We start from the raw sequence: 25,091 nt of genomic DNA, 5'->3' as shown, positions 1-25,091 counted from the left end.
ATATTTTCGCAATTGGAAAGGTTATGTAAATAAATGTTAATATATTTACAAGCCAAGTTGATTATCACAATTGTCTATTATGTTTATACGGTGGTTAATAATCGGCAAAATGAAAGTTTAAGTTGTGGTTATTAAAATAAAATACTTTTTTATTCCATAAGTAACCGTGTGAGTATATACAATTACCTCGGTTTTTTTTTATTTTTCATATATTGAATGTTATCCCCTTGTTATTGGAATATAAAAGTTTTAATGTTGTTAGATTTTATATATTATTTAGTAATGTCGGATGCAATTGTAATTATCTTTATCATTGTTCATTCGTTCTCGCCCCTGAAAAACTTGTAGTGGATATATACTTTTGAAACACGTATTCAAAGTCAAAACGTTAAAAAATGTTTACTCGAGATCAAAACAAACTCTAAACTATATACCAAGTTTAAAACTTTCTGAGGACTCATACATGTTAAAGCAACAGAATTTTAACTTTGCCATTGATGACAATGAATAATTAAAAAAATATTGCATAAAATATTATCTGTGGCATCCGACCGAGTTAAAAAATATATTAAAGGTAGAAACCATACATATATGCTATTTTCCGTAGCCTTAACTTGAAAACGACTTTCCTGATTTAATAGACCTTTTTTATTAGTTTCTTAATAGTTTAAGATAATTTTTATGTAAAAATACAATTTACTTTGTTTGAATTTGGAATAAAGATTCATACATAAATCGCATGGCACTCTTTAGCGTTTCTGTTTCTTCGTGATTTTTACATTTTTCATATGTCTTCAGTTCCTGTCTTGCATTATTTAAACAAGAGAAAAAATCGACACATAGTTGGCTTTGATTTCAAATCTGCACTACATAAATTCTACTAAAAATATTTACCAAAAATAATAAGCTAAAGTCTTTAAGTAATGTGCTAAATTTTTGATTAATTCTGTAATTTACCTTAATGGAAACATAAGAGATATATTTTTAGTAATAAATAGTAATGAAAACAAGTGTACAAAAGACTTTTCACTTAATATTATTTTTATTATAATTTATATTGTATAACCAAACTTTTCAAAATTTCACGGTTTTATTCATGTTAAATATAAAAAAAAGTTTATAATAAGGGTCGTAAGTTATTTCACTGTTGAACTACTAGTTGATGAGAGTAGTAGACGGGTACAACTTGGCGATCATCTATCCGCTGATTTGATGAAGTAAAATCAATAACTGGATATTCCTTTACTACTGCCCCAGAAATCAGAGGACAATATAATAATGTGGCTTATAATTGATTTCGTTAAGGCGATTTAAGACCGACACGACCTTCACATAAAAACGAAAAAGAAGGGATTTTTTTATTATTCTATCCAAAATCAAATGATTTGTTTATGTTAACAATAAAAAATTTAATCAGGGAGTTTAACACGGTTTTCTTTGTCCACAGGTATTAAGTATCATTATAAGCGATGGTAGCAGAACTGCGTTCGCCTTCGGGCGCTTTGATACCAAAATTCTTCGCCGGTCGCCATGTATTGATCACCGGGGCTTCTGGCTTCATGGGCAAGGTAGGGAAATAAATATACAAGAATGGGTCTCTGATGAAAGCTACGATCTTTTTTAAATTATAGTCTCCTTCATTATCATTATTATTTCAGCCGTAGAACTTTTACCACTAGACATAAGCCTCGCCTATAGATTTACAAGGTAGGAAACGGAAGTTTAATTTGGATGTTTCAGTGATGTAGCGGCTGTCACCACTATCAAGTCGAGGTCACCAATATAAGTGATAGTGGGTGAGGTGGAGGTAATATATCACTTGAACACGTAAAAGGGAGGACTTCGATATACGAGGTCGAAATTGGTCATTTACATTTATACAGAGACTATTTCCATTGGCTAGCGATACGAAGTTAATACTACATCGATAACAAACCACCACACAATATAAACATAAGACTCTTAAACAATTACATTTAATTTTTTAAAAAGTAATTAACGCACTATCTGGTTCAACATCACCATTTCAACAATAGAACGTCCTCTGCTTGACATAGACTACCCATAGATTTCCGTCTATGTATTAGCCGTATATGTGTTCCATTCCAAAATCCATCTGTTCTGCGCACTATTTAACTTGCTTAAGTATTTCTGTAGCAATCTCTGTGGCTCTTTGACCAATTGCTTGCTGATGAGGCCCGGGCTAAAATTACTATTTTATCAATGTTTGTGAGATTGATGTACCAGTTCGCGCGTTATCACGATTATAATAAATAGTTAGTAAATGTATATTGTATATAACAAGCGATCGATCCAAAGCGCCTCGAGTATCCTTGAATGAGAATGTTAAACCCGATTTATGTCAGCTCAAGAAGAAGTACCTCCCCCCCTCTCCGGGTGCTCCCCGGTAACTCTATGGAAAATTCGCTTAAGCAGCCAAAGACGTCGCTGGCTTTTAATTCCTGTAAAAAATATAAAGGCCTGAGCCTTGAGTTCATAGAGAATATCCGACCTTTTACTGTTACTGTTACGAAGTCTATGTTAAAAGAAACAGCGCTTTACCACTCCAAACCCGGCGAAACTTGGCAAAGAGCAATTTTTACTATAAATTCACAGCAGTTATTTGTAATGTTAACTTACGAAAGAGGTTCTTAAGCCGGGCGAATTCTCCTTTCAAGTATACATTTTCTGGATTAATTGACTCTATTGTTTCGCCTCGCGAACAACCATCCAAAAAAACCTGCTCCCACTTTAAGCACAAATATATTTGATACTTGATATGATTTTAAGAATATAGATAGATATAAGTAAAGATCTATATAAATATACATGAGTATATGTATATATATATATATATGTAAGTCAAAATTCAATATTTAATTCTAAAATTCTAATAGAATTTCAAATCAATAATTTTTGTACGAATCTTATTTAAATATTATGTAACATCGTAGAGGTTGTAACACTAAAGGCCAATACGAAAAAATTAAACATTAAACACGCGACCTAAATATTTTGTAAAAAAAACGTAACCTCGGACCGAAATGAATTGACTCGTTATTTGAGGTTCAACGAACTGTTTTTCATAATAGAATAACTTGATATAAAATAATAACAAAGTAAAGCTTCCAACCAAAATATATTCATTAATTATCAGAGGACATAAAATAGGAGTTGATAACTTTCAAAAACATAAACTTTCGCGTTCACGCCTATCACTTAATATATCAATAAAATTAGTTCCGACGGTTCGGTTAGGTAGACTCTGTTTCACTAAGCCTGGATGAGTTTACAATAATAACCCCTTAACTCTAGTGATTTGCAAAAAAATATTCGTTGAGAAATCAGCCAAATTCAACCAAGTTTACTGCAGCGTGTGGCACAGAACACAAGACTCATTTATGAACAGTGTGTGCAACTCGATTGAAGAAATTTAATTTAAGTACTATTTAAAAAAAAAATCCGCATTTTCATTCTATAATTCAATGCTTTAATTAAAACTATGTGTCAAATACTACATATTTAATTTTAGTTTGAAGATTTAAATTTGCTACCAGACACTACTACGCCCTACTTCAAACCCGATGCGCTGGTCGGCAATACACCGCACGTATATCCTGGCTCCGTAGTGGCGGCCGAGCGAATCCTGGTTTCTTCTTTTCGATAGCATTGTTGCTGCAGTTCTAATTCTAATTAAGGCGTAGCGGAATTTGACCCTTTTTATTTTATTGTCACTATTATACATCTACACAGAAGTAAAATAGAAACATGAAATGGGTCTTACTGCAAAAGATTTCTTTCACAAATTTAAACATCATCATTTCAACAGTAGACCGTCCATGGCTAGACATAGTCCTTTCCTGTACTTTATTTTGGCCGCAACTTCTGTTATAATTAAATATAAGCAAAATATTACTTTTGAATTTTGAATCTGTTATTTTCATTTGATTGCTCATTGCGTTTCATATTTTTGCGCTAATATATTGTAAAAAAAATTGTGATATAAAAATGAAGAAGCATGATAAATAGAATTTAATCGCTGTGATCGTTGTGACACCACAGGTGTGCTGCCAAAAACAATTTTTAAAATCTTTTAATGTATTTAATACTATCACCTATTTTACACAGTAAAACTTTACATCAAGGTCAATATTTACAAAAAATGAGACTGTGTATAATGTAAAAAGTACTCACGAGTCTTAAGACAACATTATTAATTTATATAGGTCCTAGTGGAAAGGCTTCTATCGACATGTCCCGATATAGGCTGCCTTCATCTTCTCTTACGTCCGAAGAAAGGTTTGGAACCTGCGAAACGTCTCCTGCAGCTGAAGCAATCTCAGGTAGGTTCAGTTCTTTTCTCCTAGTTTAATAACTACCGATGGCAACTAAATCAATGTTACTTATTTTTCAGGTGTTTGATGTACTCCGTGAAAATAATCCTGATCAACTGGATAAGCTGCGAATTGTGGCGGGAGATGTCTCGCAGCCTGGCTTAGACTTGGAGCCCTCGTCACTTCTTCAATTAAGAGAAGTAAAATAAGAATATATTTTTTATATTGCTAGGCAGAAGACATGATTTTTGTAAATGCATCACATCTATACATCAATACCACTCTCATTTTCAGGTGTCTATCGTGTATCACTCGGCCGCGACGCTGAAGTTCGACGAGCCGCTGCCGCAGGCGGTGCAGCAGAACGTGCTCTCGGTGATGCGTATGCTGGAGCTCTGTGACCAGCTGCCAGGCGTCGAGGTCCGTGCGTTATTTATTTTTCATCAACTACTAATTTCCCTATTAAATTTTCTGTGAAAAGAGAGGGAGACTTTCTTTGTTTCAACATTTTACATTTTTGGCAACGTTATAAGTCTAAAAATATGACATTACATAGTACCCGGCATTTGATTTGGCACATCGAAAACGAAACGAGATACTTGAAAGTTTTTATTTTATACATGTTGTCACTGTGTCATAATGAATACGAAAACGGTTTGGGCGATCTTTGCCCGAAGGATTTATCTTGTGAAACATGTCTAGTGAAAAGTATTGCAAATCTTTGTTACAATAGAAAAGTAACCGTTTTATTACGTTTATAGTTGACAGAAATTGAGTGTAAACGAAAATTAATAAACAACAATTCTTTCATCTCTTCTTGCTTTAAGTTCTTTATTTTAATTTCAACTTTACGAGTACAAAACACATCATAATTGAAGTAATACGCTGTTGTGCCAATGTCCAAGAGTGGATTTATTACGACTGAAATATCGATAATGGTGACTGTTATGTAAAATAAACTGCATAGTTATTCCGTATTCTTGTATTGAAAAAAATACATAGCTATTTACATATCCGTGGATATAATATCATAAAGGGTTCCGAAGGGCGGGGAGCGTATGATTGCACGTTGTAGGAACATTTGCTGTAATTTGTTTGTGAATGCGTTACTTGAATTTCATAGTCTGTTGCGACAACGTTCTTGAAGGTGAGTCACATTATAACCTTTTAAGTGCCATGAGGACCGCCGGCTACCTCACGATACCCAACAATAGGTGCCGTGAGGGCTGCCGGCTACCTCACAATTTTTCATCTGTACATCTAAGGAATATTATTTTTTTCCGACCCTCCGGTAATTATTAGCTTCATTAGGCACCTAGCAACTGGATCACGGGATGGTATACGATTTGCAGCATGTTTTAGAAGCGGTTACCATGGGTGCCAATGAGACCGCGGGCGGCCTCTCTTTTTATATAAAATTTACATAAGAATATGTATGTATAAGTATGTGTATGAATATGTATGTGTATGTAGTGTATAATAGAAACCTTTCTTTGTATTGAATTCACAATTTATTCATATTTCAAAGCTGGCTTTGAAAACCTATCATGTTTTCTGTGTTACAAAAACGTGACCCGCCGGCGACCTCATGGCACACCGAGTACTCTGTTGCCTTTAAGTGGCATGAAGGTCGGCGGCGGTCTCAGTACATAATGATATACATAATGTGTTATATTCATTCATAGAATGTAAAGATCCCAAATTTTCACATAAGGAAAGCCTACACTTGATATTTCCATTTGGCACCTGTGGAAGTCATGGCCAAAACAGCTTGGCAGTTAGAAGGTTAACAAAACCGTTGTTCTGTCATCATCCAAATATGCCTTGCTCGAGGCTCGAGGGTTAACAATTCTGCAATTATATGTAGCTTCTAAAGTGGCAGCTATACTTCTACAAGAAGTGTTAAGAATTACGGAACAGTTAATATTGTGTACTCCTCTATTTGTCCGGAATCATTAAATATTATTTGATATTCATGCGATTTCAAACATAATCAATTTTGATAGTAATCTTTCAAATTTACAGCATTTTAATGGGGCTTGTTAACACGACATGAAAAATAAATTATAACAAATATAGTGTTTTTGTTTCAGGTCTTCATGCATGTATCCACGGCTTATTGCAACTCAGAAATGTCTTACATCGAGGAGAAGGTTTATGAACCACCCACAGATCTGCAGCAGTTACTTTCGATGGTGGAAGTGGTGCCTCCAGCTTTACTTCCAATTATTACTCCAAAGTGAGTATAATAACCACACCCTCAATTTAATTGATAATCTCTTATGTGTCTATATAAATTAGTTATAAACTTATTAGATCAGGGCACAGTTGACTAAATGAATCAAAACAAAACAAAACTGAAAAACAGCGGAAGCTCTGTGTCACCTGTAGAAGGCTTAAGGCTTTCAAAAGCAAACATCGACTCATTTTTGGAACAGGTTACCGAAGCAACATTAGTACATAATTTCAAATTTTATGTCAAAGGTGAATATGAATGCATTGCAAGGCCTTTTCAAGCCTACGCGGGTCGTCAGCCCCGAGAACCATAACAACTCGATGGACCCGACACACTGACGATTAATCCACGGGATCTCAGCATTGAATTTGCGCCTCTACACAGAACTTTTGTTAAAAATACGACTTAAAATTTACATCTATAATATTGTCTTCGCAAGGCAAACTAGACAAACTAGGCAAGGCTGAATCACAAAGACCCAAAGTTAAGTCCAGTTGCCGTCAGGACATCTTTTTGAGGCTTGACTGTATATTATCTTGATTTTACATAATATGTTTATTATATAAACATATTATCTTGATGAATTTAGTATTGATTTTGTACTATATAACATCTCGTATAAACATGATTTTACTTTCACCGGATTGAAAGAATTAAAACTTAATTAATATTAATTCTGTAATCATTTTTATCACTTAGGTATATTTCTCCAAAAATCAATACTTACACATTTACGAAGGCTATGGCAGAGGAGGCTGTTCGCTTGCACGGAGTTCAACGATACTCCACTGCGATATACCGTCCCACTATAGGTAATAATATTTAACATGTATTATATATTTGCCATAAACATTTACTAACATTACCTGCTTAGGATAGTGACCACTTCTATACACCAGGAAACAACATCAGATTAATCACCCCAATAATGGCTTACCTCCCACTAAAAGGTATGAGGGTTCCTAAAACATTTTGATCTCAGGAGAACTTCTAATAGGGTCCTTTGTGGACACTTGCAATATCCTTAATACAATAGTAGAGAAAAAGAATCTAAAGTTTTATTATTACTAAAAATCCTTCACAATTTAACACAAATTTCATTTTATTTTTTTTTATTAACAAAAAAAATTATTTTCATCTCCTAGGCTTAAATAACCTTTAATTACATTAGTCTTAAGTGTCTATTATATCCATGTCTATTTGCCTTTTAATAAAGTTTTACGATAATTTCTTTCATTACCAGTTGTTTCATCACTGCAACATCCATTCCCTGGATGGATAGAAAACCTGAACGGCCCGAGCGGTATCATCGCGGCAGCAGGCAAAGGTGTCCTACACGTGTTCACCGTAAAAGAATCTGCCCGAGCTGACATGTTACCAGTGGACATAGCCATCGACACTCTCATCGCGGCCACATGGGAGACCGCTATTGAAAAGTAAATTTACTTCTTATATAAAATTTTTGCTTGTAATGCAAGCGCATCTTATGATGTTTATCAAGAAGGCGGACATACGACTTTGTTCAGGTCATTGTAAGATTCTGCATACAGAGCGCCTCCAACCTGTTATAGGAAATCTATTTGAGAACCTTCTCTCCAGCTATGTAAATACTTTTGCTGAAGTGATAATGACTAAGCATGTAGTTACGTTACGTTAACTCTTATTGCAATTTTTTTTGTGATAAACTGTCATACGAACCTTATACTGTGATAGTTGAAGAGGGGATGCAAAGAAGGAAATTAAGAATAAATGAGAATGTAAGATTATGTGATGTTTCCTAGAAGAATGAATGAATGATTGTGTGAAGATCGAGAGAAGAGAATGATAATAAAAGTAAATATGAAAATAATTATAAAACATTCAAAAGTTTTGTGTCCAAAAATAAGATAGGAATATACCAGAGGCACACAAAAACGGGGACTATTTAAAATATTATAGTTTATAGCTGTTTGATTCGTTAATATCTTATTAAAATTAATAAATAAATATAGATTGACCTCTCCTTCGTGTCTCTCATCTTCATCCAAAAGTTGTCTGGTAGAGATCGCATCGAGTGATAAGATCGCCTCTTGTACCACATGAATTCTTTTCCTCTATTAATTGTGTATGGTGTACAAAAAAGTGTTAATGAATAAAATAAATAAATATAAACGTATAATAAAATTAATAAATTTTGTCCACAGGTCGAAGGAGGTACGCGTCTATAACTGCAGTACGAATGAAAATCCTACTACGTGGGGGGAATTTGAGGACGTCTTGCGACGAGGCGTTCGGGAGTATCCTTTGAATGGAGTTCTGTGGTACCCCTCGGGCACTGGAGTAGAGAATAAGTGAGATGACATTTGCGTTATTTTTCCTCTCATTTTTTTTGGTTTTAAATTATGTATAAATACACGAACTTTTTTCTCATCTATAACTGTACTGAGTTAAAGTTTTGAAGGCAAAGATACTGTATATCTAAAACTTAATTATATTACAACTAAGTGTCCTCCGCTCGCTATTTGAACTTAATGACCGCCCTCTCAATATCATAAAATCTTGTACTGTAAAATTAATTAGGGTGTTCTCTGAGTCTATACAGCTATGGGAGGTGGAATTAAGTTTTTGGTCAAATGACTCGCGACACAGTTCGTCCGTCGTTCACGCGTCGCTAAATATGCTGACTCCATAAAATGTATGTGTAAATCTAATCTTAAATCTGTCAAGCTGACTTCTATTAGGCAAAAGGAATATTTTTACCAAATTTCAAGTGTTTAGACCTTATGGCTCCGGAGACACCATGATAAGTCAGTACATGGGTGGAAATCTCTTATATGTACCTATTTATACCGTGATTGGTTATAGACATAAAGGTTTGAAGGGATGAATGCTCATGCTGTCAACTAATTGTATAGTACAACCTATTCATAAATCAATGGTTTCAGAAATAATAAATAAAATAATAATAATATATGGTAAATTGTTACAAAAATTCGTATTATTACATATTAAAATTAATTATTGTTTACTCTTTATCTGTAAACTTTCTACTGCCATAAGTTGCTAACCAGTCGTCAAAAATAACTTATTTAAGAGTGATCAGTGTATACAAGATAATAGGAAATAAATGCACAAGTTTTAAAGCTTTTTGCTGTAAAAAAGAGTTATACATTCACCCCGCGTTTACATCTGTAATCAATCATCCTGTACACGTTTTTGCAATGTAACAAATTACAGGTACCTACAGAGGATCTTGGAATTTGTATTACATACAATGCCGCTGCACGCAGCTGAATATATATTACGTGTTTTTGGGATTAAACCACGGTAAATACTATACTTTTATTACATATATTTAACATTAAATTGCACATTTCATGGTATCCTATTCCCTTTTGTAACAATAACTATATAATACATTTAAATTTCATGATCATCTTTCAGCCGTAAAATGTGCACTGTTGAAGATAGGACTCTCTAATATGTTTACAATAAGACCAGTTGCAGGCAGCTTGCATCGTGTCTTCCCACAACACCAAGAAATTTGGTTGCAAGATAATTTGATACCAAAAAAATTAGTAAAGAAATCCTACGAAAAGGATGATTTAAGTTTCACACAGCTTAGAAATGAATAGCTGTAACACTTGTATTAAGAAAATTTTATCACAGAAAAAACTCCAATGAGTTCTTTGTGGGCTTTTCTCCGATCAGAATTTGTTTTTTTTTTTTAAATCTGAATTAAAATAGTTACTTTTAGTTTAGTTTCTATCTATTTGTTATTCTGGCTTTTTTTATCTCTGGACGTGCACTAATGAAGGTGATCATTAAAATAGATTCAAAGAGGACGATGATGAAATAAATAAATAATTTTAACTTAGTAGAATTCTTTATTAAAAAAACGTTTCTCTTTAAATCAAATGTTTTACGGAGAAACGTTTTTCAAGTATCAAAACATTGTTTTTTTAATTTTCCTATTTTTATTTCTTCTTTATTATTTCTATATGCTAATTCTAATATAATTTGTCTCTATAGGTTAAGCTTGATAACAGTGTCTCAGAAAATGCATGCAATGAACGAGGTGCTGGGGTTTTTCGCTTTGCACGAATGGCATTTCAACACCGACAACATGAAGAGACTGCGCATGCGGATGACCCCAGAAGACCGCGCCATCTATAATCTAGATCCGAAAACTATAATGTTAGTTACATTTAGAAATAAAAATGAAGTCTATTACAAATTTGTACTATACAAAAACTAATCACTACTCAGAAAGAGTAAATGCATTTCCAATAGTTAAAAAAAATCACAACGTTTCTAGTTACTACTACTACTATTACTTACTATTTTCTTTACAGATGGAAAGACCACTTTTTAAACTTTGTTAAGGGTACAAAGAAATATATTTTCAAGGAAAAAGACCAAGACTTTGATGAGGCTCGGCGTCATTTACGTAGGTAAGTACAGGGACAAAGTAACGCACAATCCGCTTTTAATCATCGTTTATTCCTATCTTTGTAACGTTCCCACTGCTGGGGCATAAGCTAGTCCTCAGAAATATACGTGTTAATCGTTGTAACATACGTTTTGGGTTATTAATCCAAAGCTATAGTAGTATTTATGTTTTTTCTCGATTATTCTGCTAAACCTGAAACATCAAACCTCCATCAAATATTTGCGAGAGTCCGCATTTTCCACTGTTTGCACATAATAAAGTTTCAATTAAAAAACTTTCAGTTGAACAAGTTACAAGGCTTTTATAAAAGTAATCCGCCTTGAAAGTTATATAAGAAGAATGAAAAATACGAGTTCAGTCAAAAAAGAGGTCTGGTTTGTAATAAAAAATGTTTTTCTGTTTCCAGGATGTATTACGTTCATCGAACCGCCATTATGTTCTTAATTCTATTGGTCTTCAGACTTGTACTACAGAATAGGTACATGCGTGAATTGGTCTATGGCATCCTGAGGTTACTAATGTATATCGTTAGCTCCACATACTCTCGCGTGACAGCTCAATTATAGGCATTAACTAATAATAGGTACATTGTAATTACATTATTTCGGAGATAAAGGGATAAATTATAATATTTAACTACACTTTAGAAAAATGGTGACTATTTTATTGTACATAAATGTTAAAGAAATAAGTTATAAAATTTATTGAAAGTGATATAACACCAATAATTGTGCAAAGTTAACAATAATCTACTACCTTATGTTTACAATTTAGTTATTATTTTTCTCATTTTGATACTAATGGATAATCCAATGACAATGGAAAATAAGATTATTGAAATTTAATGTTAATTTAATAAAAGAACACACAATATTCTGATAAAGCAAAAGTAGCTTTAAAAGGTATAACGAATTTCGGGATGAAATTTATAATTTGTTGCTCAAAACTTTATTTATTTTAAAAACAACCATTAATTTGAATTTGGAAATTTTGATTTTTTGGAAGAGTTTTGAAGAAGATAAATAACAATGTTCTTATTCAAATCATGAAAATATTTCTTTGCTGAAACCGTAATACTAAAATATTCACCAAATTTTGTAAAGGTGAAAATAAAAACAAGACTGTTGATGTACGGTCTATATGGCATAAAAATTGAATAGTAAAATTTCTTTCCGAAATATAAAAATATTTGTATGATATTTGTGCAAATGAAGCTTGTTAAGATTTATATATAACAAATAATTTATTTTTACTAATCTTCAAATAAACAGACTATAATAAAGAAGTTATGTTTCATTATGATGCCTTTACAAAACTTCTCACAAATAATCATTAACATATTTTAAATTATTTATATTCATTTGACATATGACTTTTATTAAGAATTTTGGGTCGTTTGGGTTTAAACGAAATATAAAACAATACATATAAAAACATAATGTAAGTTATTATGTAAGTTAATTAATTTAAGTTAACAAATGTTATAAAAATAAATGTTGGTAACTTAGAATAAAGGTAAAGTTAAATCCTAAAATATTACTTTATTAGTCTAAAGAATAGTCTACCATTATGAACATTTGTTGGAGAAGCAATAATTTAAGAAATTAATATATACGCAACAATTTCTAACAGAATAGTTCCAGATCGACAAAATACAGATATAAAACTAAAAGAAAACATAATTATTAAAAAGTAAATATTCACTAAATTTAAAAGTAAATTGTTCTCCAAAAACACCGTTCTTTTACTATTTATATCAGTCACATAGTTTCTCGTCCAAGTAATATAAGAGCTCAGTGGTCTCCGGATTTGGAGTAATAAAATAATTTGCACCTAAGAGAGCCCGCGAGCCGGGCTGCCAAAACTACAGAACTCCATAAATGCCAATAGAGCAACCGTGACCATCCGCTACAAAAAAAATAACACCTCGCCTAAGGCCTCTATGCCATACTACGGCCCCTTACCTTCTCTTTAACTTTTATAATAACAGTAGATATATAAGAACAGTAATTAAAATTAACAAGATAGACAATATGGTTAATAAAATGTTATGTATTACAATTTTTCTTTTTCTACTTTAATATATTATAGGAATCAAATTTAAGTAAAGTTGTTAAAACTACAATTTACTTAATTTCCAACATGGCAAAAAGACATTATGTTGAGTATTTCCAAATTTGTTTATTTTTGTGAATGTCAAATAGCGTTTAATGTCAGATATGTCAAAGTCGATGCTAAAACCAAAGTCCTTGACAGGAGAGATGTGCATCGGTCCCGGTGGAATTTAACTGACGGAAAAATGTTCGATAAAGTTTTTCAACGTGCCTTAAAGTTTCGTCTAAAAAAAACGTATCCGACGAATATTTACGATCTAACGCGCGGGGCGGCCATCGCCGTTCGGCGTCCATACAGCGATGAAGTCCATCGTGCCCAAGCGCAAAGTGTTGCGACGCCGGGACCGACAATCTTTGACAAAATAATATCAAAAGAAGTGAAAGCAGACATTATTTACGAAGATGACCTTTGTCTTGCTTTCAACGACATTAGCCCACAAGCGCCGGTGCATTTCCTGGTGATACCGAAGCGACGTATCCCGAGACTACAAGATGCCATGGATTCTGATAAAGAGGTTTGTGTTACAATTACAAATCACAAGTGTAGTTAAATGCGAAATTATTGGTAAAACAATAGTAATTTCTTTATGGATATTAATTACCTTTATTTACATGACAAAGATTTATCAAAATTATTTTTTTGTATCAAATGCACTATTACGATTTCTCCTTTTTGTTCACAATTATACAATTTTTGTACATAAAAAATGTACAAGGAAAGAATCTAATAAACTTTGATATACTCAAATTATAGTTCAGATTTAGTTTATATTGTTTACAGCATTAAATGTTTTTCTCTAAAGAGATGCATGTTATGCATATTTAAATATGATGCATAATGTTAAAAGATAGAAAATATGCCAAGTTAGATGTACATAAGAAGAGACTGACAACTATAACCTTGAGCTTTGCCCTTATATTAATGTCTTAATTATTTAGCTTTTATATTGATTTGTATTTTTTTATGATTTCATTAATTTCATCATAAATAGTTATTGAAAATAGATTGAAATTCATAGTAATTTGTAGAACAGGTGACTATCAATTCTCCTTAATTAGTTTGTAGGTGTACATTGTATGAGAATCCATGTTTTAATTACCTGTTATCACAAAAGAATGTTGTACAAACAATGCTGATATCAGTGGCAAGCTTAATTTTATCACTCTGAGATAACACACAATGTGGTAAATTATGTCTCAAATTGCATAGGTCCTAGATTTTCTGTACAAACAATATATGATGTTAACAAGTTAAACATATGATGTTAGTGATTTTTATTTTTAGAAATACATTTAATTTGATTTTCATAGGAAACCTCCAGTGTTGACAAGCTATTAATAAAGAATGCAAACTCTTGATTGACACTAAGACTGAATAGCATAATATTTTTGTATTGGTTTGGTCACACTTAATGTTTACCTAATATATCACTCTCATGACATGCTGCCTCGTTCTATATATTATTTATGACATTTGCTTTAAACAATAAGAGGCTTGAACTAAATTTATAAATTTTCTTTCATTTTGGAACCAAGAATGTCTTATCTCTTAAAAATAAATGCACACCAAGTGTAGCCAATAGCATGATAGTTTGACGCAACATCCCACTGCAAGATCCCTAAGCTTACTCTCTGATGCCTTTTCAAGAATTGCCTTTTAATGTTGACACAAAAAAATATCAAACAAGATGTTCAAATATCTACTCATAAGGAATTTAATTCCTTGGTTAATCTGTTCCATTGTGCCTTAGGTGTCAAAACAATAAAATGAAAACATAAATTTTTATAGGTGTCAAATTTTTACTCTATAGGAATATAAGACAAAAGTATAGAAATTATAAGAAAAATTAAAAATGATTTTGTAAAAATTTTCTCCATAACCATAAATACAAATATTAATTTATTTAAGAAAAATTTTACAACTTGTTGAAATGATAAATTTAGTTTGTGTATTTTACACAGATTTTGAGATTCAAAACTTTGGCACTTTAAAAACTTGTAACTGTAATATAGCACTACAAAAAATAATTTTGTGGTGTTATATGATGTGATGCATCTATTAATCGATGCATTCAGAAAGTTAATTTGTAATAACTTGTTCGATGGATGTGTGAGATGTAACACCGGCTTGTTAAAACAAAATAACAGTCATATCTGCCATACCCCTTGGAAAACACTTTTTTTTCAAAATGTAATGTAATGTAACCAAACAAGCAATAACTCAGGTGTGAACTAGGATCCTAAAATACTTGGACATCGTTGGTAGAAATAGGGTCACCAGAATAAAACAACTTCCACCAAGTAGTAATAATGAAGAAGTGTTCATGTACCTAAATATTCTTTATCATTATCTTCTGCTTAGTAATTTTAGTTAATTCCCTGGTTAAGGAAAATATTTGCATTTGCGTGATACACAAATGCAAATTAGCTGATGTGACATAGATAGCAGGCTACCATTAGTAACTAAACAATCACGAATGTTAAGAATGGTCATTTATAGGAACATTGCCTCAAAAAAAAAATGGAAATCTCAAGGTCAAAGAAATGATCAAAAACATTTTTTTTAAATCCTTATGCAAATACTTAGAGATTGCCATAAACCTGTTTAAAATCTCACAAATCTAGGAAGATTTTGCATCTATGCCGGGTTTTCTTGATCTTCTTCTGTTTTCTATTTTAATTATGATTATGTTATAATATAACAGTTATAATATTTTAAATTTAAATTATCCAGCATCATTTTGTATGTAAGTCACCATCAGGTTTTTATTTATTTTTATTTAAGGAGCACCAAAGATGTAAGGTTAATAATAATAATAATAATAAAGTGACATTTAATTTATATTGTGATATTGACTCCAATTATTGATCTATTTTAGAAGACCGTAGCATGCCAATTTATATACAAGGACAAGAAAATGCTGGTTATTTCTGATTGATAGGGTTGTTATGCTTGTAAATTGTAATATTAAAACGATTAATAATTGATAGCACCTTAGACCATAAATTAAAATTATATCATATAAATAAATCCCAGTGACCAGATTGGCATAAAAGGGGCCTTAAAAGAAAATTTGAGTTTTATTTTTATATTTTGAGTTTTTTTTATATTGATAGATAGTTGAAATGTAATAAAATATCTAAACAGATTTAAAGTTTTATATGGCCCTGAAATTTGAAAGCGTAAGTTTTAAAAATGAAGTTGGACTAAAGAGAACACCTAACTAGACTTAGATAACGTGCTATTATGTCTGCGTGAGTCAGTCTCTAGGAATGCGGGCCGCCTTACTGATAACTGGCCCAATCGCTTCATCGATGTGTACAGTCGCGAGCGTGATTGTCAAGAATATTTTTATTTATATAAAACATTTAATGACGAAATAGACAAACAATTCTATTTACACAAAATTAATTACTTAATCCAATAAGATGTTACGTAATTAATGATCGTCATAAAATATAATATGATAGATGATTTCCTGTCCGATTTTAGTACTTCTTTATATATATATACATAGATTTATATATATTACATCATCACATATTATCTTTATATATATTAAAGTCAAGGCTTTGCCCCACTTTTCATTCAGGACATAATTTAACTCATCGTTGTATTTTCTCTTACCTTGCATTGATTATGATGATATTTAAAAGAAATAAATAACATATTTTATACTATTGCAACATTGCACTCGACTGTACAACAGAAGATTTGAAATTGTGACGAAATTGTTTGTTTTAATAATTAATAACTATACAAATAAAGGTTGTTTTAACAATAAACTAAAGACCAGAAATGAAAATTGACTAATTGCCTAACAGATCCTGGGCCATCTCATGCTGGTTGCACGCTCCTTAGGCGCCGCAAGGGCTCCTGCCGGATGGCGCCTGGTGGTCAATAATGGTCGTCACGGCGCTCAGTCGGTTTACCATCTCCACCTGCATGTCTTGGGCGGTAGACAGATGGGCTGGCCTCCGGGCTAATATCATCCATTGCTATTATAAGAAATGAGAGGGCAGCTCGAAATTTCATTAAACTTTTCTCTAAATTCCTTGTGCCTTAACGTTTTCGAATTGATATGGTATATAGATAGTTGTGAGGTACAGCAACTGTACGCTTTTAGATTAGGCTTGGTGGGTAAAAACAGCACAAATAGTTTTAATACAAATAAATCAAAATCATTTACATAATATACATGATTTATAGGTAATAATGCTCCATCAGCCTGGTACTATTATAAAGTAATTAAAACCGACTCTGTTTATAAAAGATTAATTCCCGACGTGCCGAATCAAATGCCGGACACTATACGTGTTTATAGTTTTGGGGAATTTCATCGAACCACTAAGAATTTAAAAATTTAATGCCTTCTCATTTCTGTTTACAATGACGTGGATTATTTTTTATCTCGTAATTTGGCGCATTCAGTTTCCTTATATTATTTCCTCATTTCACATCAAGTCTTAAAAGTATTCTTTTATTTTGCTTTTCGAATAGCAATATATTTAAGAAAAAAAACTTCTTTTTTAAAGACATTAACAAGCCTATCTTATCTATGGCTAATAGATTCGCTATAGGTTTTAAAAATGTTACGCTCAAAACTGTCAAAAATATAAAACATGAATCGATTGTGTCATAAATCATGCCATTAATTAGTTAGGTGGTAGTGCAATAATTTGGCCAAATTTAATATAGCATAGTTGTTAAGAACATTTAAATTTGATACATTTGTGTCGGGAATGCCACAGTTTGAAGGCCACTGTAGTTATTCTATAAATTTTTCTTAAAATTGATGTAAAAGCCATTCGGTATAAGATATTTTACCTGTTTACTGTCAAGTGCAACATATCCTTTTAAGAGGCCTCTGTCGACCGAATATCGACAAGAATTTTAGAATCTCACGTTTCTATATACTTCATATAGTCCTACATTTTATAGGTAAAATAGTCAAAAATCTAGTCAGCATATTATATTCACAAAATTTATATTTATAATTTATTTCACACAGTTTTATGATTGGATGAACTTGGGTCTGAAATGATAGTAATTTAAACTGTATATTAAAACAAATTTGTGTGCATTGGAACAGTGCATATTTATCCTAGACCCCTTCCACATTAGTTCCGCTATGTTAGAACCCACTGCAATGTGCTTCTCAAACTGTGGTATTATAATTGTGTATACATTTTAGGTTATGAAACTTATATTCAATTATATATTAATATGCTATGTACATCGTAAAAAGAATAGCATTTCAGTAAAACAGTTTGATTAAATTTTACTTTCATTAATATAATACTGTTACCATGCCAAAAAATAGCGAATTTAATTTTACAAAGTTCAATTTTTTTTAGATGATATAATGTTATTCTTTTTACAATGTGTAGATTAAAAATATAGAAATAATAATTTGGGTTGGGGAGGACTAGGGACCATCCCTGTATTTCGCTGGAAATGTAGGCGAGCGGTCGCAAATCCGTCATCAAAATGTTAAGAATTTAGTAAATTATTAAATTCTGTAACCAAAGGATTAAACTATTTTGTTACTGGCAACATTGTGTTTTATTTTTCGTATCATGTGTTTATGTACTAGAACTTGTTGAACACTCTGCTTCCTGGGAAACAAATATACTAAAGCCCGCAACGGATGTGAGCAAATACTGCATTCTAACCCAGGGATGAGTAACACGTGGCCCTTCAGCCGCTTGCTGCCACGTATTCATGCATGCATGCAAGCATTTCGAAAATTTAATTTAATTTATCGACATTCTCGCTACAATATTTTGTAATAAAATTTATTATAATAAACTGATAGTAAATACTAAACCAAAACAATTTATTTTTGAAGAGTTACGCTCACAGCGACTTGTTCAAACCTGCAATACGAACGCGTCGCGTCTCCGCGATTTTTTTGTGTTGAATATGCATAAGAAATATATAGATATAGTTTTGTAGATTATTAATACTATTCAAAATTTAAAGTTTACTCGTCGAGTGAAGAAGGTTACTCACCTAACCTAACCTAACCTGTTCAACGTACTAGTTGGTTCAAAGTGAATTTATCTAGACCCCCACCTAGGAGCGAGAGGTATAACAGTAAAATCTCTGTATAACTTGCTGAAGGTTTTAGGGTTGTCAAGAGCGAACATCAACTCATTTCTGGAACAGCCTTCCAAAGCAGCATGGGTACAATTATCAAAATGATATAAGACCAAACTGCTTAGAGAGGAATTTGATCGGTGAAGTTGAACGCCAATATATTGGTATTGATCAGTGGTAGCCCAGCCGTAGAGGTCTGGGACGTGCGATCATAGGTCACTGGTTGGAATTCCGGGGTACAATCTCTGTCTCCTTTGCGTACCGTATACCACATTGCGATCGCCAACCCGTCTGCCAAGCGTGGTGATCACGGCTGGTAGCCTCCTCAAACTTGCTACGTGGGTCGTCAACCCTGAACACTACCCGGCCGCTCTCACTACAACGCGATAGACCCGGTAACCGCACGGTGAACCCATAGACTTTTAATGTCAGAACTCAAGTTCGATGTTTATGCATAATATCAGAGACGCCATCTTTCCAGTTATTCTCAGGATAAATATATATACGACTTTTTGTTCATTCTTTTAATGACGCCAACGATAAATAAAACACTGAATTTGTAGGTGATTGTGATCCTAACCGGTTTTGTAAAAAACCCTCGATTTCGTTATGAGTAGTGTGGGAGTCATATATACACTGATGTGATGTCTGAATGAATAATAGGTGTAAGATTTTGTGGCCGAGCGTAGCCGACGGGCGAACTTAGTGTGCCGAATTAGTGCAGCGGGCACATGCACGCACCGCAACCGCAATCGCAACCGCAACCACAACCGCAACCCAACCGAAACCGCAACCACAACCGAAACCGCAACCACAACCGCAGCCGCCAGCGCAACTACGCACACCTATCTACAAGATTCAGAGTCTGGCCAATCGAACCGACGTTAGTGTTAGCTCATATGATGAAGCGTACATGGACATGTATGGTGCTGCGGACCGGCCGCAGTACGGCGAAACACTACGACTACGAAGAGAGTCCACCGTTACCATAGATCGACTGAAACCAGCATATATGACCAGAGATGACAACACGACACCACAAACCAGAACCGAGCAGACTCCGACTTTAGCCAATTCCGTTCGTGAAAATATTAACCCCACTTTGACAGAAGAAACAGTTCCAGTAAGGAAAACCAGATCGGGACGTACTGTCCGCTTTCCAGACCACTATCGACCTCAGTGACCTTCGGTCTCAGCGGGGGAGTAGTGTGGGAGTCATATATACACTGATGTGATGTCTGAATGAATAAAAGGTGTAAGATTTTGTGGCCGAGCGTAGCCGACGGGCGAACTTAGTGTGCCGAATTAGTGCAGCGGGCACATGCACGCACCGGTGACGCGGGCGCAGACCTTTTGTTACTTTTGTTTCTTTTGCGCCTTTGTTCTATTGCCCGCTTTCACTCGGTCGCGGATCACATTGCGCCCCAGAGTCCTACGACGAATGCACGTCCTTTTTGCTCGCACTCAAGCGCTAATAAAAATTTGTTCGTGTGTTAAATAAATTGATAAAATGTTACAAACGTCTTTTAATAAGACGCCAACCACTTTAGTAGTAATTAAAACAAAATATTTATATATGGCGCAAAAATAATGACACAAGAACTTGTCTTAATAGATATATAGAGAATTAGTTGTCAACAAGCGATAGAATGTTTATATATCTACATCACAAATGTCAAACAACAATGACATTTAGCGCTATTTGTAAAAATTCAAGACTCGTTCACATTATGACATTACTTATGCACCACTTGTTATATAGAAATAATATTAATATATATTCGGTGCCTCAAAATTTTATGATTGTGCAAATGTGACTAATGTGCTTGAAATGAAATGTTACCCCTACAAAACTCTAGAATGCCGGTGAATATATTAAGAAACCGAGAAAAGCTTGTTTTAAGGTTAAGCTCGTTTTCATATTATTGGGGTGCAGAAAATACATATAAAAACAATAGAAATCTCTTGTATTCGTTTTCATCAGTACTAAAATTGCAGAATCTGCGCGTATCGTTCCAGCAGTAGTGTTATATTTTATATAAGGACAAATACTTGTTGGTATTTATATATAGCTTCACGGGGTTTTTAAACGACTGAACGACAAGGACGATAGCACAGAGCCCCGTTGTAGTGACTAATCTTGAGAGTGCTCTGGGGAACCTCGGCTCGGGGTGCTACATCACTTATTCCGCTTGTTTTAGGCAGCCAAGCTTTTAAATCGCTTAGGAGACACCCCACAGAGTTGGGCTCGGTACATCACTATAAACACGCTCAATATCCTGTTTCCAAGACGCTGTGACGACCAAATATCGGCACCATAGGTCGTTATTAATGGGCGAACGTTAAAGCTCACATTAACATTCTCTCACTCACATTTTGGAAAACGTGCCAGTAAAAAACCTTCCTGGAAAATGGCGATCGTCGTCAGAAGACACTTAATGCTGGCAGCTAAAATCTAGAACCGATTTGAAACTTGCAGCGGACGTCTTAGGTCTGAAATGGGGATTTCTAGATTATGCGAGTAGGTCCTAGAGATTTTTTTTTTATTTTGGTTCATTCGTTCCCTTTCCAATTACCTTGTTAGCACAATAACGAACAATTCAAATGTGTTAAATAAATTTGACACTTTAATTTAGATATATATAAATACATTGTTAAAAAATATAGTTTTATAAAAGATATGTCTTTATGTTTAAAATATGTTTATTCTTCAACCTCCTGCAACAATACGATATAGTAATTATTAAAACGTAATTGATTTGTTGTGAAAATTTAATCGTTACACAAATACGATACAATAATTACAAATTAATAATGTCAGATATTAACGAATGAAATACTAAATGAAACGTGTAGACGTCTTCAAACTTCGAATACGAACCGAACACAGTGGCATGTCGTGTTGCAACAACAAATTATACGCATGAGTGGGAGGAAGTCGTGTAGATATGTTAGTGTGGTCTAATGCTGCGCCCTAAACATTTGAGTTTGACCTAAAGTACAGTTGTTGTTATGCACATTTCGTTGGTTACTCTTGTTTGTTTTCTTTTTATCTTCATTATTATTGATACACGAGCGAGAGAAGCGGCGTGCGTAGGCTTCCCACTAGATGGATCGACGACATAATTATTGTAACATTCGTAGTGATTTTTGGGGCGGCCGATTTCTTGCAGTAGGCGTCTATTGCCTGATACGATGGTGACGAATACCGTTACTGTTGTTTTCATGTTTTTTATTGTTTTATGGTAAAACGTTTTTAACAATCAACACTAAAATACTAAGACGTAATATTATTTTATATAATGAGAATTTTAAAAGTAAATAATGCATATGATGTAACTATTGTTTTCTTTTATCTTATCCTATAGAACTAATAGTTATTCAACTGATGTACACAGTGAGGTATATTTCACAAATAAACACGACAAGTTATGGGTGTGAACGAATTTTTATAAAGAAAATCAAATTGTACGTTTTTATGATATAGCTTAAATTTTGAAAGGGTTAAAAAATTGTCTTTCTGACTGTACTACGTGAAATAACTTTGGAGTGGATTTAAAATTTGTCGCGAAGTCTACTAGTCTCTTTAATACAAATAGGCATTAAAGGTACACTACCGGGGTTGCGGCCGGACAAGCACATGGTGGTGGAGGTAGTGCCGCAGCAAGCAAAGGAGCTGCAGCTGCCAGCGCTGAAGACAGCACCGTAGGTAGTGCCGCTTCTAGTAACGGGGGTAGTGTTGCGGCTAGAGATGCAGAGAGAGTCGTGGCCAGAACGGGTGCAAGAGCCGCTAATGCTGCCGGTGGGGGAGCTGGTGCAGGTAGAGCTGGTAGGACAATCGGAGCCGCTGGGGCTGCAGGGATTACCACAGGAGCAGGTGCCGGCGCTGGTAAGCAATACGCCGTCGGCAAACATTGCGCACGAGCATGCTGAAATCATATTAGATTACATGTGTCTTCAAATATATTATATTTCTTTGGTGTTCGTTAAAGGGATGTATGTACAACTCATTTACTGCATTGCATTTGTAATTAATGACAGGAACACCCCATACAAAAATCAATAGTAGCAGTAAAACAATAAATATAACAAGGACCCAGTTATATACTGACTCTTCGCGATATCCCTAGAACCATGAGTTTTAGAGACTTGAAATATGGTGGGAATATACAAAAGTAATAGTAGAAGTGAACTAAGAACGAGGGTTGAGATGGTGTTAGTTAAAAAAAAGTTAATTTTCCAGACAACAGCGCTTATAAGTATAAAAATTGGTCCGGATTTTTTCTTGGCACGTTCAAGATTACCAAGAATAGATTTTATGGACATAAATTACACGAATAAAAAGAGTGTGCATCGATTATTGTGTGTTTTAAAAACAAAAATGCCTGTACACAGATAGAAAAACATGTAATTTTAACACAAATATAATTGACACCAAAATATAAAACTCAACAATTCAATGTAATAAATATTTATGCGGCGTAGGATAAGACATGCAATGACATTGGCGATAGTAATGAGAACCATAAACCTCGTCTGTCGACACAAAATTATACTTACTGGCCACTTACATATATGACATTATATATTATCCTTTTATATAGTAGTAGCAAAGTTTTCAAGAAAAATCCATCAGGAATTAAAAATATATACCTTTAGAAGCAAGATGGCGAAACAAATGACGATCAGACAGCGCATCGTATTCGTGGAATGTCGCAGATGACCACCGGCTCACCCTTTAACTACTCCACGTTACAATATTGCGTCACCAAATCCAACCATCACATATAGAACAAATGCAACATGTTGTAATTTTACGTAATAGTTTTATTTATTACCAATAATTTGCATAATAAATACGATTTTAATTGTGAAACGTAAATAAAACGTGTGGTGAAGGTTTTTATTAAAAATATGTTGAAAATACTACTAGACTGTGAAGAATGGAAAAATAGGTGTAACAGAAATAGACTTCTTGTTTTGCCATTGATAAGAAAATAATGTTTTTTAGTGTACCACTAAATTTTGGATGCGTAGAAGAGCCAAAGCGAATTGAAGCGGCAGGGGCAAGCCCTATAATGCGCAGATGGCTGCTGGAACATTTAAGAGTGGATACCACCGATGCGCATACGCAATGTAGATTGTCCACCTACAACGAGAATACACGACCTTGTGAAGATCATCAAAAGACGCCTGTCCTATTGGAAATCCACCTGTTAAATTGATTATGATGAAATTACTGGTTTTTGTTGTTGTTTTTTTTTTTTCATTTTAAAAATTCAGGTATTATTTATTTGAAAGACTGCTACATCTGTTTACACTTATATTTGTTAACGCCATGACTAAGAGATAAGTAGACGGCATATGTACATTTACATAAGCGCAACAATCTTATACAAGCCATATCCAAAGAAAACGGAATCACGCAAATGAAAAGTAAATTATAACTAAATTTAAAAGAAATTTGTTTCTTTACATTCTTTTGAAAAACTCCTCGAAAATTATTTTATGTAATTTTGTAATGCTGTCAAAATGCATGTACACTACAGCGCTAACATTGTTTACGATTCGGTAGTCTTGGCGTTGGCGAATTAGCGCCTAGAATATTTATTAAAAAAGTATGTCAAAGAAGAAAGATTTTATTTCAAGGAAACGAACAGTTTACAATAGCGCATCAGCGAGGTCATTTGAACAGGATGTGCTCTGTATCCTGAAATACTGCAAACAGCTTTTGTTCATAGAAAGTTGCTTGTTTTACACTATGTTACATATAAAATTTTATACATATCTAATTTTAAAATCGGAACGAGATCTATTTTAGCAACCGTCATCTTCACAATTATCAGCTGCTTTTGTTTATTCATTGTTATAC

At 33.6% G+C, this 25,091-nt stretch overlaps 2 protein-coding genes across 2 annotated transcripts; both read left to right on the top strand.

Moving 5' to 3' along the window:
* Positions 1-1,452: 1,452 nt before the first annotated feature.
* On the top strand, positions 1,453-12,265 carry LOC137922655 (putative fatty acyl-CoA reductase CG5065). The gene is made up of 12 exons (XM_068765668.1): positions 1,453-1,568; positions 4,227-4,343; positions 4,415-4,534; positions 4,629-4,754; positions 6,428-6,573; positions 7,270-7,382; positions 7,814-8,006; positions 8,754-8,900; positions 9,787-9,876; positions 10,582-10,746; positions 10,905-11,003; positions 11,409-12,265. The coding sequence occupies exons 1-12, from the start codon at positions 1,470-1,472 to the stop codon at positions 11,566-11,568; spliced, it is 1,575 nt and encodes a 524-aa protein (XP_068621769.1). The 5' UTR covers positions 1,453-1,469; the 3' UTR covers positions 11,569-12,265.
* A 964-nt stretch (positions 12,266-13,229) lies between these two features.
* On the top strand, positions 13,230-17,899 carry LOC137922726 (adenosine 5'-monophosphoramidase HINT1-like). Its single transcript, XM_068765772.1, has 2 exons — positions 13,230-13,631; positions 16,942-17,899. Exons 1-2 carry the CDS (start codon positions 13,302-13,304, stop codon positions 17,101-17,103), a joined length of 492 nt encoding a protein of 163 aa, XP_068621873.1. The 5' UTR covers positions 13,230-13,301; the 3' UTR covers positions 17,104-17,899.
* The last annotated feature ends 7,192 nt before the right edge of the window (positions 17,900-25,091 follow it).

Source organism: Battus philenor, unplaced genomic scaffold, assembly GCF_028537555.1.
Source record: "Battus philenor isolate CCGP_79_NKW_IND1 unplaced genomic scaffold, ilBatPhil1.0.hap1 SCAF_20, whole genome shotgun sequence".
Taxonomy (NCBI): domain Eukaryota; kingdom Metazoa; phylum Arthropoda; class Insecta; order Lepidoptera; family Papilionidae; genus Battus; species Battus philenor.
The sequence above is the reverse complement of the archived record's forward strand: the minus strand, read 5'-3'. Positions and strand labels throughout refer to the sequence as shown.

Bases quoted from the DNA above. Each gene is read 5' to 3' on its own strand.
- LOC137922726 (XM_068765772.1), top strand. From the start codon at position 13,302: ATGTTCGATAAAGTTTTTCAACGTGCCTTAAAGTTTCGTCTAAAAAAA. The intron at 13,632-16,941 runs GTTTGTGTTACA...ATTGCCTAACAG, and splicing joins CCATGGATTCTGATAAAGAG to ATCCTGGGCCATCTCATGCT.
- LOC137922655 (XM_068765668.1), top strand. From the start codon at position 1,470: ATGGTAGCAGAACTGCGTTCGCCTTCGGGCGCTTTGATACCAAAATTC. The intron at 1,569-4,226 runs GTAGGGAAATAA...TAATTTATATAG, and splicing joins CTTCTGGCTTCATGGGCAAG to GTCCTAGTGGAAAGGCTTCT. The intron at 4,755-6,427 runs GTCCGTGCGTTA...TTTTTGTTTCAG, and splicing joins ACCAGCTGCCAGGCGTCGAG to GTCTTCATGCATGTATCCAC.